At 39.2% G+C, this 14,945-nt stretch overlaps 1 protein-coding gene across 1 annotated transcript in view; it reads left to right on the top strand.

Moving 5' to 3' along the window:
* Nucleotides 1-191: 191 nt before the first annotated feature.
* LOC119735383 (protein Skeletor, isoforms B/C-like) overlaps nucleotides 192-14,945 on the top strand; it is a 28,177-nt gene continuing 13,423 nt past the window's right edge. Inside the window, exons 1-5 of the mRNA XM_038209084.1 lie at nucleotides 192-340; nucleotides 9,467-9,539; nucleotides 11,680-11,797; nucleotides 12,519-12,687; nucleotides 14,760-14,829. Of these exons, the coding sequence (XP_038065012.1) occupies nucleotides 196-340; nucleotides 9,467-9,539; nucleotides 11,680-11,797; nucleotides 12,519-12,687; nucleotides 14,760-14,829 (575 nt within the window). The 5' untranslated portion in view covers nucleotides 192-195. The remainder of the gene's footprint in view (nucleotides 341-9,466; nucleotides 9,540-11,679; nucleotides 11,798-12,518; nucleotides 12,688-14,759; nucleotides 14,830-14,945) is intronic.

Genomic DNA, 14,945 nt, shown 5'->3' on the forward strand with positions numbered 1-14,945 from the left:
TCTCATTTCTTTCCACTTTTGATGCCCCTTTTCTTTCGCCCTCCGTGTAACCCAACCATGAGTGTGCATTTCCAGTGTCTTGTGATGGTCTGCCGTTAACCGTTTTCATTTTAAACAAAATCAGAAATCGATTGTATTTTTGAAACTAGTAGTCCAGTTTATAGTCCTATATCTTTCGATTGTTATTTCCCAGCTATGATCCCATCGATCATCGGCGCCAAATATGGAAAAATGATTGGAGAGTTTGGAAGTCGATCGACCCATGGCGTATCAGGCGCAGTGTTTGCTGCCAACAACAAGACAATTGTTATTGACCAATTTACATTCGATGGAACTGCAAGTAAGTGTATCTCGATGGGCGAGTCAGCTTGACATATACACGGGTGGGGCCGTACGGAGAAGAGATGTAGCGAAAATTAATAGTAATCTGCCGAACTGTGATGACGTGCGCTCCCAAGTTTCAGTACCGGTGTAGCGTGAATATCCGACTCCATGAAATGTGGACTCATTGGTAGTACTGCGCACGCGTGAGTACGATACTACGCTAGTTTTAGGATCGTTTCGGGAGAGTGACCTGTCACGTGCGAGGGATCAACCAATAATAGGGAAATAGGGGTCCGATTTTCATAGGAGTCGGATTTTCATGTGACACCGGTTCAGACATTCAATAAGGTTGGTTGCAGCGCGCGCGGCAGTTTCGCAGGCAGCCGCATCATGCATATTGCATAAATACGCGAGGATCGAGGAGGTGGTTCTTTATGTTTATTGAACTGGAACCATGGAGGAAGGATTCTCCATAAACCAAAAGTGGCTTCACGGTGGTATCCAATCACAATATCCAATCAGCAGAGTGGATTCGGTTTTTTATGTTTGTTTTTTTAAATTTAGCAAATGAAATATATATTTTTTTATATTTGCAAGTGATATTTATTATGCTGAAATTCGAGAACGAAACCAAGATCTTGAAATCGTAGGTGTGTTATTTAACCTCGTCCCCGCCCAGGAGTTACTTTGTTTTCGACCTCGTTTCCAATAGTAACCCCTGGGTGGGAAACTTGCTTCCTGTATCATGATTAGATACAGCAATATCAAGTAATGGATTTATATAGTGTACTTGGTGGTGTTTTTTCCAACGTGTATGACGTCCACTCCGCCTAAAAAAAACCCCCCAATATCCATTTTTCTTAACTGATTGGCTGTGAAGCAGGGCGGCGGAACGCTTTTCAAACTGGGGGCAACATGAAAAGGGGCACTTGCTCAGAAAAAGGGGCACCTTTCGTCGGCGTGAAAGTGGAGGAAGAGAAAGAATATGGTCCCGTTCATTTCGCTATATAAACCTTAATGACGAGGCTAGGAACAAATTATGAATTGTCCATCTTGCTCTTTGGGTTTCTTTTACCTAGTTACCGTATAGAGAGACCATTTTTTTTTTACCACGCGCAGAGCTGAGGGCACAGTGACTGTTGCTTTTGATAGCATAGTTCGAGTGATGACCACTTTATTCGCGTGAAGAGCACATTTATTTTTAAGGGGCCAGCTTAATTTTCCATCTTGAGAGGGGGCACTATTTTAATTTTGCCAGGGGGCACTAATTGTACTTTCGAGGAGACTAGTTTGGTGATATTGCGCATGCTCATGCATAGATAATTAGGAGGGGGACCGGTCACGTGAGAGGGTTTAACCAATAAAAGGGAAAAAGAGTCCGATTTTCATACCAGTCCGATTTTCATATGACAACGGTACCCACCGCCCTGCAAACAGGGTTAGGGCGTTCGCTCGTACCCCCGCCCTGCAAACAGTTTGCAGGGCGGGGGGTACGAACGAAGGTTATAGTCCAGGCAAAATAAGGGTTGACCTCAAACAAATTGCAACAGAATTTTTGCAACAGTGCATTTCTGTAAGTCCCTTTAATGACATACTACAAGTCCACCAAGTGGTGGAAATATGACTAATTTGCATAAATCCAAAATGGCTGCATATTTTAGGACTTTTACATTGCTTTGGTCATTTTTCTCATACTGAGATAGCTTCTTGAGGAACTTCAAACAACAATTTTAGTCCTTTTACATTGATTTCATCATTATTCTAGTCCTAGGTAAATTTCAAGATCCCTATGTTTCCCAAAGTTTACGTAAAATTTAATAGGGCATACTCTCGTCGCAAAATGTCCATTTACCAAAACAGGTTGACTTAAATGTGAACTTTTCCTATCACATTGACCATGTTTAATTTACATGAGAGTGCGCATGAGATCGAGAGTGCCGACTTTTTAATGACCATGACAACAAATCATTTTAACAGGTTGAATTGAAACTTCACACACGTACAACAGATATTTGGGTTTCCATTCAAATAATTTCAGATGTGGGAAGAGCATATCAGACCTCTGGTACCCTGGGATGGGTCAATTAACGTTGTATACAAATTTATCACTATTTATCATTTATATTCTTCAAAACGCCAGCTTTTCGTGAACAAAGTCACAGTTGTGCAAAGGAAGGATATTGAAACTATTATTCTACACTCATGATATAAATTCAGACCCAAAAGACATTGGAGTGACCTCTAACATCCGTTTCCCATTTTTTTCTGTTGGCAGCCGCAACAATGATACAACTGCATAGAAGGCTTTAGACATGGGCGACGCGAGGAGGGGCTTGCCCCCCCCCCAAGGAAAACAAAGAGAAAAAAAAGGAAAGAAAAAGAGGCGCGATGTAACATTGCTGTAAATTTAATGGGTTGGAGGGGGGAAATGTCCCTGTCCCCTCTAAAAAAAATTATGTTGAGAAATATGTTTTTCCCCCTCTTGGAAAAAAATGTAATCCGTAATAACGAAATAAATAATCCGTAATAACGAATTAATAATCCGTAATAACGAATTAACTAATCCGTAATAACGAATTAATAATCCGTAATAACGAATTAATAATCCGTAATAACGAATTAGTAATCCGTAATAACGAATTAATAATCCGTAATAACGAATTAACTAATCCGTAATAACGAATTAATAATCCGTAATAACGAATTAATAATCCGTAATAACGAATTAGTAATCCGTAATAACGAATTAATAATCCGTAATAACGAATTAAATAATCCGTAATAACGAATTAATAATCCGTAATAACGAATTAACTAATCCGTAATAACGAATTAATAATCCGTAATAACGAATTAATCATCCGTAATAACGAATTAGTAATCCGTGATAACGAATTAAATAATCCGTAATAACGAATTAATAATCCGTAATAACGAATTAAATAATCCGTAATAACGAATTAATAACCCGTAATAACGAATTAGTAATCCGTAATAACGAATTAAATAATCCGTAATAACGAATTAATAATCCGTAATAACGAATTAAATAATCTGTAACATATTTTCCCTGCAGTGGCGCTAATGGGCTTTCGTAGATAATAATAGAAGTTAAGCTACAGTTTCATTTCATTTACTATTCTGTAGTTTGTATTTTTGAGTTAAGTGATTTAGCGAGAATTCACCACTTGAATAATGAAGATTACTCAATTCGTATCTTTCGCCTCTTCTCCAGTATACATATCAGACTCAATAAAAGTTCGAAACCTGTGGAATAGTTTCCCCCGCGACCCATTTGTCATGGCCTAAGTCCCAACACGGGTCACAATCAGTGTGCCATAATTGTAACTTTACTTTACTTTATTTGAAATTATGCAAATTATTATATGGCATTTGGCAAATTTGGGAAACATTGGGATCTCGAAAGGTACTCAGGACTAGCATTATGATGAAATCAATGTAAAAAGACAAATTGGTACTTAAAGGGAATATACGACATTTGCTTTTGCTGCAGTTTTAAGAAATATATGGATTTGGAGGATTAGTATGTTATAACCGACTTCATGTTTCACGTTTTGGGCTGGTAGATGCTGGAAAAACCAAGAAAATCAATCATGTTCTTGTAGTCTGCATGGTTCCCTTACCCCACTTATGATGAATCAGAGCAATGTATAGACGTTGGGGAATTGTAAGGTAAGAGAATCAGTCTAGCAGGTTTGAACTCCTTCACAGGTGTGTGATCAATTGCAAAGAAAATGCGGAATAACTAAATTTGAAAAATTAAGAGCAGTTTTTGAAAAAAAGCCAGTTTTCTCCAACGCTGGTCAGCCGACCAGCGTTGGAGAAGTACAATTGTTCTTGAAAATGTCAGCACACCAGGAGCTACGATTTTACAGGATGCTTTTAATTAGTGACTGTCATTCCCTAACAATCCAGTAAGGTATTTTGTGATAATGTGATCATTTCGTTTTTTTGATGTTTGCAAATGTTGTATATTCCCTTTAAAGCACCCCAAAAAGCAATGTAAGACGAGAATTATGGCAAAATCAATATGAAAATCATGTATTTAAGTGGTCATTTTGAATTTATGCAAATTAGGCATATTTCCACCACTTGGATTTTTTGGGACTATTTTAGGGGCCTTATAGAAATGCACCGTGATATTTATGTATAAATAACTGAACTTGGATTATCAGGGAAAATTGAACTGTGACATGTCCACACATGGCAGCCATAATTTTAACTTTAATTTATGCGAATTAATATATGGCATTTATGCAAATTAATATACGGCATTTGGAAAATTTGGGAAACATGGGGATCTTTAAAGTTACCTAGGACTAGAATAATGATGAAATCAATGTAAACAGACTAAAATTATCGTTTTTTTAAGTACCTCAAAAAGCTATCGAGTATGAGAAATATGACAAAATCAATGTGAAAGTCCTAAAATTTTCAGCCATTTTGGATTTATGCAAATTAGGCACCACCACTTGGATTTTTTTGGACTTTTAGTATGTCATTTAAGGGACCTTATAGAAATGCACTGTGGTCAAAAAAAATATGTTGCAATTTGTTTGAGGTTCACTCAAAAAATGAAGTATTCGGCCTGGACTAAAATATTAGGGCGTCCCTGACGAGCGAAATTTGGATCGAAGTGGACTTGAACAATAGAGGGCGCTTGTAGCTTTGAAGATGTCATGAATTTGTCTCAGATCACTCATTGCATGGAGGTAGAATTGTCACTCAGGCCTGATCTGGTCATTTCCATTTGGTACGTGGTTGTTGTAACTTTAGAATAGTTAAAGGGAATATACATCATTTGCTTTTGCTGTAATTTTCATAAATGGATGGAATTGGGGGGTTGGAAATATATAGCAAATATAGTTACACTGACTTTTTTGAGGTTTTGGGTTCGAAAATGCTATAGTAATTTAGTATAATTTTTAAAACCAAGAAAAAAGCTAGCTGGAGTTACCCAGCCCAGAGTTTTATCATTGGGTTGTCATCTAGGGCTGGAGCGCATTTTTCTCAAAACTTGTAGTATTTGCAAAAAAAATTTGGAAAATGTTCAATTTTGTCCCCGTTACACACTAATTCCAACTGCAACTCACCCCAAACTTGCCTGGAATAACCATTACACAGGTCCTTGAAGTAAAAAACGATCCACGATGAAGATTCAGCCTACAATTGCAGTGAAAACAGGAGGAATAACCGCTAACTTGACAACCTTGCTGGATTGGCCAGGACCGCTATTGGTTTGTGCACAAAAAAAATTGTGTACAATGAATGGCGGTCGATTAACAGGCACAGAGAGCGATCGCTGTCAACTACTCGTTTTAGCCGGCTGCGCTGGCTGTTGGCGCATGACGTCACGCGGAAGCGTAACACCCGATGACTGTTTCATGCACTATTGGTTGCGGTTCCAGTACCAAAGCTTTGATGCGAGTGGTAAACCTTATATTAGTGCATGAAACAGTCATCGGGTGTTACGCTTCCGCGTGACGTCACGCGCCAACAGCCAGCGCAGCCGGCAAAAACGAGTAGTTGACAGCGATCGCTCTCTGTGCCTGTTAATCGACCGCCATTCATTGTACACAATTTTTTTTGTGCACAAACCAATAGCGGTCCTGGTCAATCCAGCAAGGTTGTCAAGTTAGCGGTTATTCCTCCTGTTTTCACTGCAATTGTAGGCTGAATCTTCATCGTGGATCGTTTTTTACTTCAAGGACCTGTGTAATGGTTATTCCAGGCAAGTTTGGGGTGAGTTGCAGTTGGAATTAGTGTGTAACGGGGACAAAATTGAACATTTTCCAAATTTTTTTTGCAAATACTACAAGTTTTGAGAAAAATGCGCTCCAGCCCTAGATGACAACCCAATGATAAAACTCAGGGCTGGGTAACTCCAGCTAGAAAAAAGCAATCATTTTCCTGTAGTCTGGTTCCCTGACTCCATATAAGAAGAAACAGAGCAGTTTACATACATTGGGGAATTGTAAGGTCAGGGAACCAGTCTAGCTGGCTTGTACCCGTTCATAAGTGTGTAATCGATTGCAAACAAGTGCGATGGTCAATTGGGGCCAGTATTTGAAAAAAGCCAGTTTTTTTCCAACGCTGGTCGGCCGACCAGCGTTGGAAATTGATACAAAAATACCACTTTTCTTGAAAATGACAGTATACCAGGTGCCATGATTTTACAGGATGCTTTACACTGTCATTCACTAACCGTCCAGGGCAAGATTACCATATGCGAAGTTCTCTAATTTTCCTCTGTATTGACTAACAAGCCCCCAGATAGCAATTTCATGTCATCAAAGTCAATTTGAGCAGTGAGAAAATACAAGCATTTTCTTAGAAAACACTTAGAATTTTTCAGTCCACTCTCATAGGGTTTGTACACAGAGTGTTGAGTGAACTTCGTATATGGAAATCTTTCCCCAGGAAGAAACACATCCTTCCTCCACGAGTTAGGAACATAGGCCTACTACTAGTATGAAGCCCGGGAAGGGACAGGGTGGAATTTTGTTTGTTTGTAATTTGGTCCCACGACTTATTAATTCGTTCGCACGAATTGCTAACTCGTTCGCATGAATTGCTATTCGTTCGCACGAATTGCTATTTCGTTCGCACAAATTGTTAATTCGTTCCCACGAATTGCTATTTCATTTGCACGATTTCCTAATTCGTGGGAACGAATTGCTAACTCGTGCATCCGGGAACGCGTTACTAATTCGTGAGAACGAGTTGACATTTCGGCATCGATGATTTTTTCACTGACATGCAGTTTAGAATGTCGTCTTCTGTTATAATTTAACATTTCAATCATACTGACCATATTTTCTGAGAAACACAACGTTCAAAAGGCCATGTTTTTTTGGGGTGCATGGATTTCAGTGCTTTATTATACTAGTCTGAGTACGTAATCGGATTAGCTTTGCCTAACAACACCAGACGCTTTGCCTTAGCAACCACATGACTGAACTGGCGAAGGGGTCCTACTATTAAGTACTAGTATCGTCAGACCCCCTAAATCTACGTGGTCCTTTTTCTACGCACTCACATTTCAATTTGTGTGTGACAACGCGAGCGCGCGCGTTGCAAGCGTTACCTGCGCAGATTATTATTTTTTTTTTTTATGTGACATCGCAATAAAGGCAGGCAATGAGTACACCACCATCTTTTCCTCAAAAAAACAAAAACAAAACAGAAAAAAACATTGGTTAAAGTGTTCAGAAATTGCCTCAGATCGCACCACAGAGCATCTAGAATCCAAAAACTTTTCGGGGCCCTTAAGCGGGCCCCGAACCCCACGCCGTAATTTTTTTGACCCACTTTTTTTGGGGGGGGGGACCAAAATTTTTTTTGGGCCCCCCCCAAATTGTGTTCTGGATCCGCCCTTGAGATTATGGAGGGTCGAGGATACTAAAAATAAAATGCGTCAACAAGCGTGAACGGTCGTCAACCCAGCGTCAACAAATTTTGTATCAGTTTTGGAACATCAAAAGACACTTTACATGTATATGGCAGAAATAGTGCCTAAGGGGCTTCAGCATATGAAATAAAGTTCAAATGATTTTAAAAGTTGTTTTTTGAACGCGAAACGTATGTTGTACGACGAATTTGTCGATTAGTGTTGGCTGCCATCTTGTTTGGATGGCGCTCGATGGTGCTGTACACTTCACCCATGTGTAGTATGGCTAGCGGCCAACACAAACTCGACAAAGTCGTTGTATGTTTCACGTTGACAAAAACAATTTTTAAAATAATTTTAACTTTAATTTATAATGCTGAAGGTGTTCTTTGTTGCTTTTTCTAACATATAAAGCTGTTTTTAATGTTCCAAAACTTATACAAAATTTGTTGACGCTGGGTTGACGACCATTGACGCTTTTTGACACATTTTAGAAGGACCGCGACAAGGTCGTCGTACATTTCGTGTTGAAAAAACAACTTTTGAAATAATTTTAACTTGAATGTATACGCTGAAGGTGTTCTTTGTGCTATTTCTACCATATAAAGCTGTTTTTGCTATTCTAAAACTTATACAACATTTGTTATCGCTGGGTTGACGACAGTTCATGCTTATTGATGCCAGTTGACGCTTGTTGCACGCACTTTAGTTAAGGACCGGAATTAGCTTATAAAATAGTACAAATGGTGACAGTGAACATCTTCAGCATATAAACTGAAGTTGTGTAAAAGTTGTTTTAAACGCATAAACTAGGCCTACCTAATCTGTACTTGATCTGTAAGTGGCTTATTTGGTAGTTTGGTGTGTGTTTTGGGGGCATTTTTTATGGAAAATGTCAAATCCGCTGGCTAATTCATGGACCTCGTCATGGACCTCGTCCCAGCTCTAAATGGCAAATCATGAGCCTGAGAGCTGGGTATTCCAAGCTAGACTAGACCCAGCTTGGAACACCCAGCTCAGGCTCATGACATGAGAGATTCGCCAGTAGAGCTGGCTTTATATGTGCTAAGATTTTACTTGTAGGGTTGATATTTTAATGATCGCATCCAAACACAGGAGATCAATCATTTGTACAGCAGAGGATCCATGCAAAATGACAAAATGATCAAGTTGAACCAGATAAAAAGAGAGATTTTTGGTGCACTTGAGGATGTGCACAACTGTGCATTTATCAAGCCAACTGAGTTGTGTACAAAACTATGTCAGCAGTAGGTTCTTGTTGCCAGACCAAAATATTAAGGGGTCTGACCATTCCGACCTGAAGCGATTCAAAGCCAACCTCATTTCCCATGGGTATACGATCTTGCTACGCAATGTTGGTTCTCATCATGCCTTGTGCGATCTTAACCCCCTGGAATTGTGTAATTTAAATACATGTATCAGACTATTTGGGAGATTTAAATTAGGACTGCAGTCGATGCGTTTAACGTGAGACGCATTAATTTCAATTTTGAAGGTTGTTTGGTGTAGAGTCAATCCTTTCTAAGATGAGATTTTGGGCTGAAGGCCCAACACCTATTGAAGGCCTATCACCTAATAAGAACGTTGGGTTAAGAAACATTTCCAATGCAAACGGCCATGAAAGCTAACTTTTTTCCTACATAAACTGGACACTATCTCTTGGGCATGTCAATTTTTTTGTCTAAACTATTAACATGAATCTTTCTTCAGATACAGTTGTCTTAATCGGCAAAACAAGGATCGCTACATTGAATGGCACTGAGGTTCCTGTTGTTCCGTTAGGGTAAGGAAATGTATATATAGTATACATAATGAGTATAGCAAAAGTGAAACAGTGCTCACCAGACATGCCAGATAGTTGTACCCGAGCTTTCGGTGCGATACACCTTCATCAGAGGAGTTATGGCTTGTGATTACTATCAACACCACATGTGCCTGTTGTATTGGTTTTGGGAATTGTGCTCGCAGCATATAATTCCCCTGACAAGCCATAATTCCCCAGATAAAGTTGAGCACTGTTTCACTTTTGCTATTCTCATTTTCTATGCTCTACAGCATCCCCACATTTGATATATTAACCTATTTGCTATATATACCTACATGTATACCTAGGTATATATATGTACCGGCTCGGGGCTTTCACGCGGCAACCAGGCCCCAAGCCGGGTTTAAACATTCTTGTTTAATACCAGCCAAGCGCATATATATATATTCCCATTCATAAAACTTTCGGTCAGAAAGTCAAAACAAGTCAAATAGCATAGATTTCCAATGATTCATGTTTTGTGAAACACCCCTCTAGCTATGGTTATGGTATGTGGCTCTTGTGAGTCATACTAAAAATATCCTTGTATGGAGATTGGCATGCACCTGGTGCATGCAGCATGATGTGGCGCAGAATGCAGTAGTGAATTTAGGACATAAAATACGGACTCATTGGTAGTATTGGGCATGCCTTTATGAAGAAAGGGTAAAAGGGACTAGATTTTGTAGGAGTCTAAATTCATGTTACTCCGCGGAAAAAAGTGTTTAAAACCAGTTGGTGTTTTAGCAACCGTTTAAAACCATTCACGTGATAGGCTCTCGACAAATAGGAATGGGTAAACTGTCTCAGGTATTTTTAAGGAAAAATTGTGTACATTTGTATCGACCAAGAACTCTGTTGATTAGTCGGAACCCGTTAAAATCATTGCAATACATGATTGCTCTTTTAGGTTTCCTTGTCACTTTTTTTTCTTATGTTTAAAGTTACACAAGGACAATGCTTGAACACACACCAGACTACATGTAATTTAATGATTGAAGGTGATTGATATCAGACAAATTCAATCTCTGAAAGCTGCCATTTGGCAACAGTTGTTACAAATTCAATACTCTTGACGTACATGTACATGTAGTGCTTAAATGTTGAATAAATAGGTTGACCAAATTTTGAAACTAATCTGAAATTTGAATTGATATTGTCAAAAGCAGCTGAAATTTTTCTAAGATGAATTTAAAGAGAAGAGTTGGTGAACTGGAATTGAAAATGTATTAAATAGCTGGGAAAGCCGATAAATAAGCCGTTTCCTCTCTGAGTGATACCTGTTTGCTACATTTGTATTTCCCAGGTTTGCAGACATTGTTAATGTTACTAGCATTTGACTTTGAGAGTGATCTCTGGCTACATACCGGTATCACACGGCTTTATGGCTTCCGACTGTAGCCCCATTTACAACATTATGAAATAGCAGACTGCCACAATAAGGCTGGATAGCTCAGTTGGTAGAGCATTAGTACAATGTTCTGGAGCTGGCATTCACATTGATGAAAACCGAGAGAACAGAATGAAATACTGCTATTCGTCAATACCTGGGACAGTTTACCTGTGGACTCCTTTTGGTTGGGAGCCTGTCACATTAGTGGTTTGAAACCGCTGTAACTGCAGAGTTGTGTGACCCTGTGCTCCATGCCACATGCATGCAATAAGTGCCACATGCGCACTACAGCTAAGGCAAAAAAAAAAGTAGTTCTGCTTCCGGTTCCCTACCTACCCTATTCTGACACCCCCTACCCTATTTTTTTTATTGGAAAATTGAGAAAATAACACTCAAAACCATTTAATTTCTGCCTTTTACCCTGGACTACATGCAGAAGCCTCCATATGATCGTACACACAAAAATTTGCAAAAAAAAAAATTTCCCTACCTACCTACCCTATTTTCGAATGCCATGAAATCAGAAGCAGAATATTTTTTTTTTGGCCTAAGAACTTGAGAATGACTCATGAGCTTGCATGAAGCTTATATTTTGGTAGAACAAAATTTGTTAAAATTATGTCCACTCTTCAATTTCTTCTTTTGGTTTCAACCTGAAGGGTGATTATGAATGGGTATAAAAGTGTAATTGAGGAGTTATAATTTGTTTTTTTTTTACTTCTGTAGTAGAGAAGCTGGCAGTTTAGGAGCATACCACAATGACTTACTGGTGTTGGACATCCCAGGCACTGAGTCAATCTCAGAATATAAATATATTGCAGTCTGGAACACAGACAACCAAGGAGTAAGTATGGATCATTAATATGAAAACAGTAAAAACAACCAAAAAAACTCCTGCATATCATCACCGCATTCACCGCTATGCGATAAAGTGCAAAAGGTGTATGTTTGTATGTGCGTTTGTGTATGGTGTAAATCGAGGGCACACACGTGCAACATCATCGGTGAATCGAGGACGGAAACCAAATGGAGGACGACCTCGTTTAGAAAATGTGTACAAAACCAATGAGAGCTGTTGCGAAAAAGTTAGTACAAACAAAGGAAAAGGGAAGAGGAACAAAGGAAAATCCATAAACTTTATAAAAAACGTGTGTGTACATGTACATGTAAATGTATGCCCCACGGCCTGAGGACAGTAGACAAAGAAGGAACAATCATAGAGCAAGGAGCAGGTGGGAGAGTGTTATATTATATTACAAGAACAAAGCCTTGTCCTCAAACGTAATGGGTAAAATACAACTGTAGGTACCGGTACGTGTATGTTATAAGTTGATTACCTGCAAAGCAGGCACAAAGCAATGAAGCTGCCTGTCCCACAAGCAGGCCAAGCAAATTAAGCCTTGCAAACATAATTATATCATTAATTCTGAGATTTTAATTTTGGTTGAAAATTTAAACTATTCATATTGATTTCCATCACGCAAGATTATTAACAAGGAGCATGGTAACATGGGTTCTTCTGTAAGTCATTAGTTTATGCAAAGTAATGCCATGATCTTCTGTAGGAAAGCTTTGGCTCTGTCACTATCCCGGATGACTTCACTCCTCCGGCCCCACATGCCCTAGGTGCCATCCTGGTGGGAAAGAAGCATGAGGTGTCTGTGCTGAACATTATCATAGAGGACAGCAAAAAAGTCAGCTTTATTGGAATGTCTTATGATGGACAAGGCCCAGGTCAGTGCTCGTCATGCTCATTTACTAAGCCAAAATGGTGTGCGCTGTATATTGCTTGTGACTGGTTTCCAGCTGTTTTTGCTCAGCACATAACGTGTAAGAAATATAGTCTGCTAAGCAGCTTTGAAGCCATGGACCAATGCACTCAGTCTTGCTGGTAGTTCTGCAGATGGCAGGGTTCAAGTCAACCCAGTGGGGTTAAGTGCAAGTGTCCTTGGGCCTGACAGTTTTCATTAATTTGTCAGGCCCTACCCATAAATGGGTACCCGTTACAGTGAGATAATTATTGTGTTTAAATTTGGCAACATGATGCTGTATTCATAAGCCAGTTTGGTATTTTAAGTGCGCAAGCGCACAATGATATGGATCCAAGGTCATTGGGGATAGTCGAACGCTCATCGCAGGCGTATGAATGCACAACACGCGCGTAAATTGCGAGCAGAAGGAATGTTCGCGTACCGCTTGAGTCGGGTCAGCGATTTTATCCAGGGCTACTTCATCGAGATACCGAACTGGCTGGTTGCAAAGAGCTGAGATTGTCTAAGCAAGCAACGTTCAGATCCAGATTTATTTATTCACTGTAAACAACATGAAATCTGTTAATTGTAAAGACATTTTTGCAACGGCACATAAATCCTGGGACATACCGTTATTTCGTTTTACCGTTTTGCATTTCCTCAAAACAAAAACAGTAAACAAACCATTGACCGTTTTGTCGTTTTTCAGTTTTGTAAAACGGTCAAACGGTATTAAGATAAATACGGTTTCTCTGTTTTATAAGTTTAATAAAATTCATTACAGCATAACGATCAATGATTTTTGTTTTACAGTTTTACACAAATAACTTTGAAAAACAGCAAAACGGTCAGTGTTGAATACAGACCGTTTTTTTTTATTTCAGTGTCATAGTGAACAGTCCGTGGTGCATTTTGTGGTGCTGGGCAAGGGGGATGGAGGGGGACCATGCTTTACATGAAAAGTGTTACCTCGGCATAATGCGTGGTGTGATTCCTGGCGTGACCCTGACCCCCTTCTCACGCGATTCAGTTGGTGGGGCTTAAGAGTTGCAAGCAAAAATGGCGCTGCAAAACTTCAAGGGAGGACATTACTTTTACAATGGATACAGGATGGTAATACATTTGAAGAAGTTGCAGATATTTGAAGGAAATTGGAGTTCGGCGCGGCTCTTCAATAGCCAGTTCGAAAACTATGTCGTGAGAACGAAATGTGAGGAGGGTAATTTGGGTCCCAGGCAATGACTCGATCCCATGAGGACGCATTAACATTCCTAGGTGCATTGCTTAATTGCCTAACCTAAATCAAAAAATGGTCGACAGGACTATTGACCGTTTTTCATTGTCATGTTCTTGTAAAACAACACTCTGAAATGAAGCAACTAACCGTTTATCGCTTTCAACAATTAAGAAAAAAAACAAAAAGGTCATTGTTTTTTGTGACCTAATACCGTTTGACTGTTTTACAAAACTGTAAAACGAAAAAAAAGGTCAATGGTGTGTTTACTGTTTTTGTTTTTGAGGAAATCCAAAACGGTAAAACGAAATAACGGTATGTCCCGGGATTCACATAGTATGGTCAAATTATATAGGTGTTATGGGGGAGCTCTTTGAGTGTCAAGGTCTGGGAATATTCTCCCTTTATACATTTAAATATTCACCACAATTACTTGGTTGTCATGCTCAGTATGATATAAGCTTTACTTTGGAGGGAAAGGGTGTTGGTCTGTTTTAAAGGGATTAAGTGAATAACAGGTCCATAATTAGTTATACTGTAGCATCTGAGATTGGGGAGGTGTACGTTTTAAAAAAAATTTGTAGAGGTTTTTTGTTTGGTGTTAAATATTTGATTACCTTTTCTCGTCATGGGATTTGGTTTTAAATTTTTTAACTTCTGTGCTTTTTCAGCGTCTAGGTTTCTTGCTTAGTTTCACAGTTCTATCCATATTTTCCATAATTTTCTTGTCCTTTCTGCCCCTTGTTATCTTCATTATATCTCAACATACAGAGTTTTGTTGTTACTGTTTAGTTGTTCAATTATGCTGATTTCCTCCCCAGCGGTATTTTTCTGGGCTGGGCATGCAGCACAACCAGATGAAAATGGGACTGCACTCCTGTGGAAAGATGCGTAAGTATTACCATTGCTGTACTGTTTTCTTGCACCATAACCACTGTCTTGCATAACTGCTCTTGACTTTGGAGCAACTTGTTCATAGTGGCTAGGCCACTTTTCTCCAGTCTCCT

Source organism: Patiria miniata, unplaced genomic scaffold (assembly GCF_015706575.1).
Source record: "Patiria miniata isolate m_02_andy unplaced genomic scaffold, ASM1570657v1 HiC_scaffold_10, whole genome shotgun sequence".
Lineage (NCBI taxonomy): Eukaryota > Metazoa > Echinodermata > Asteroidea > Valvatida > Asterinidae > Patiria > Patiria miniata.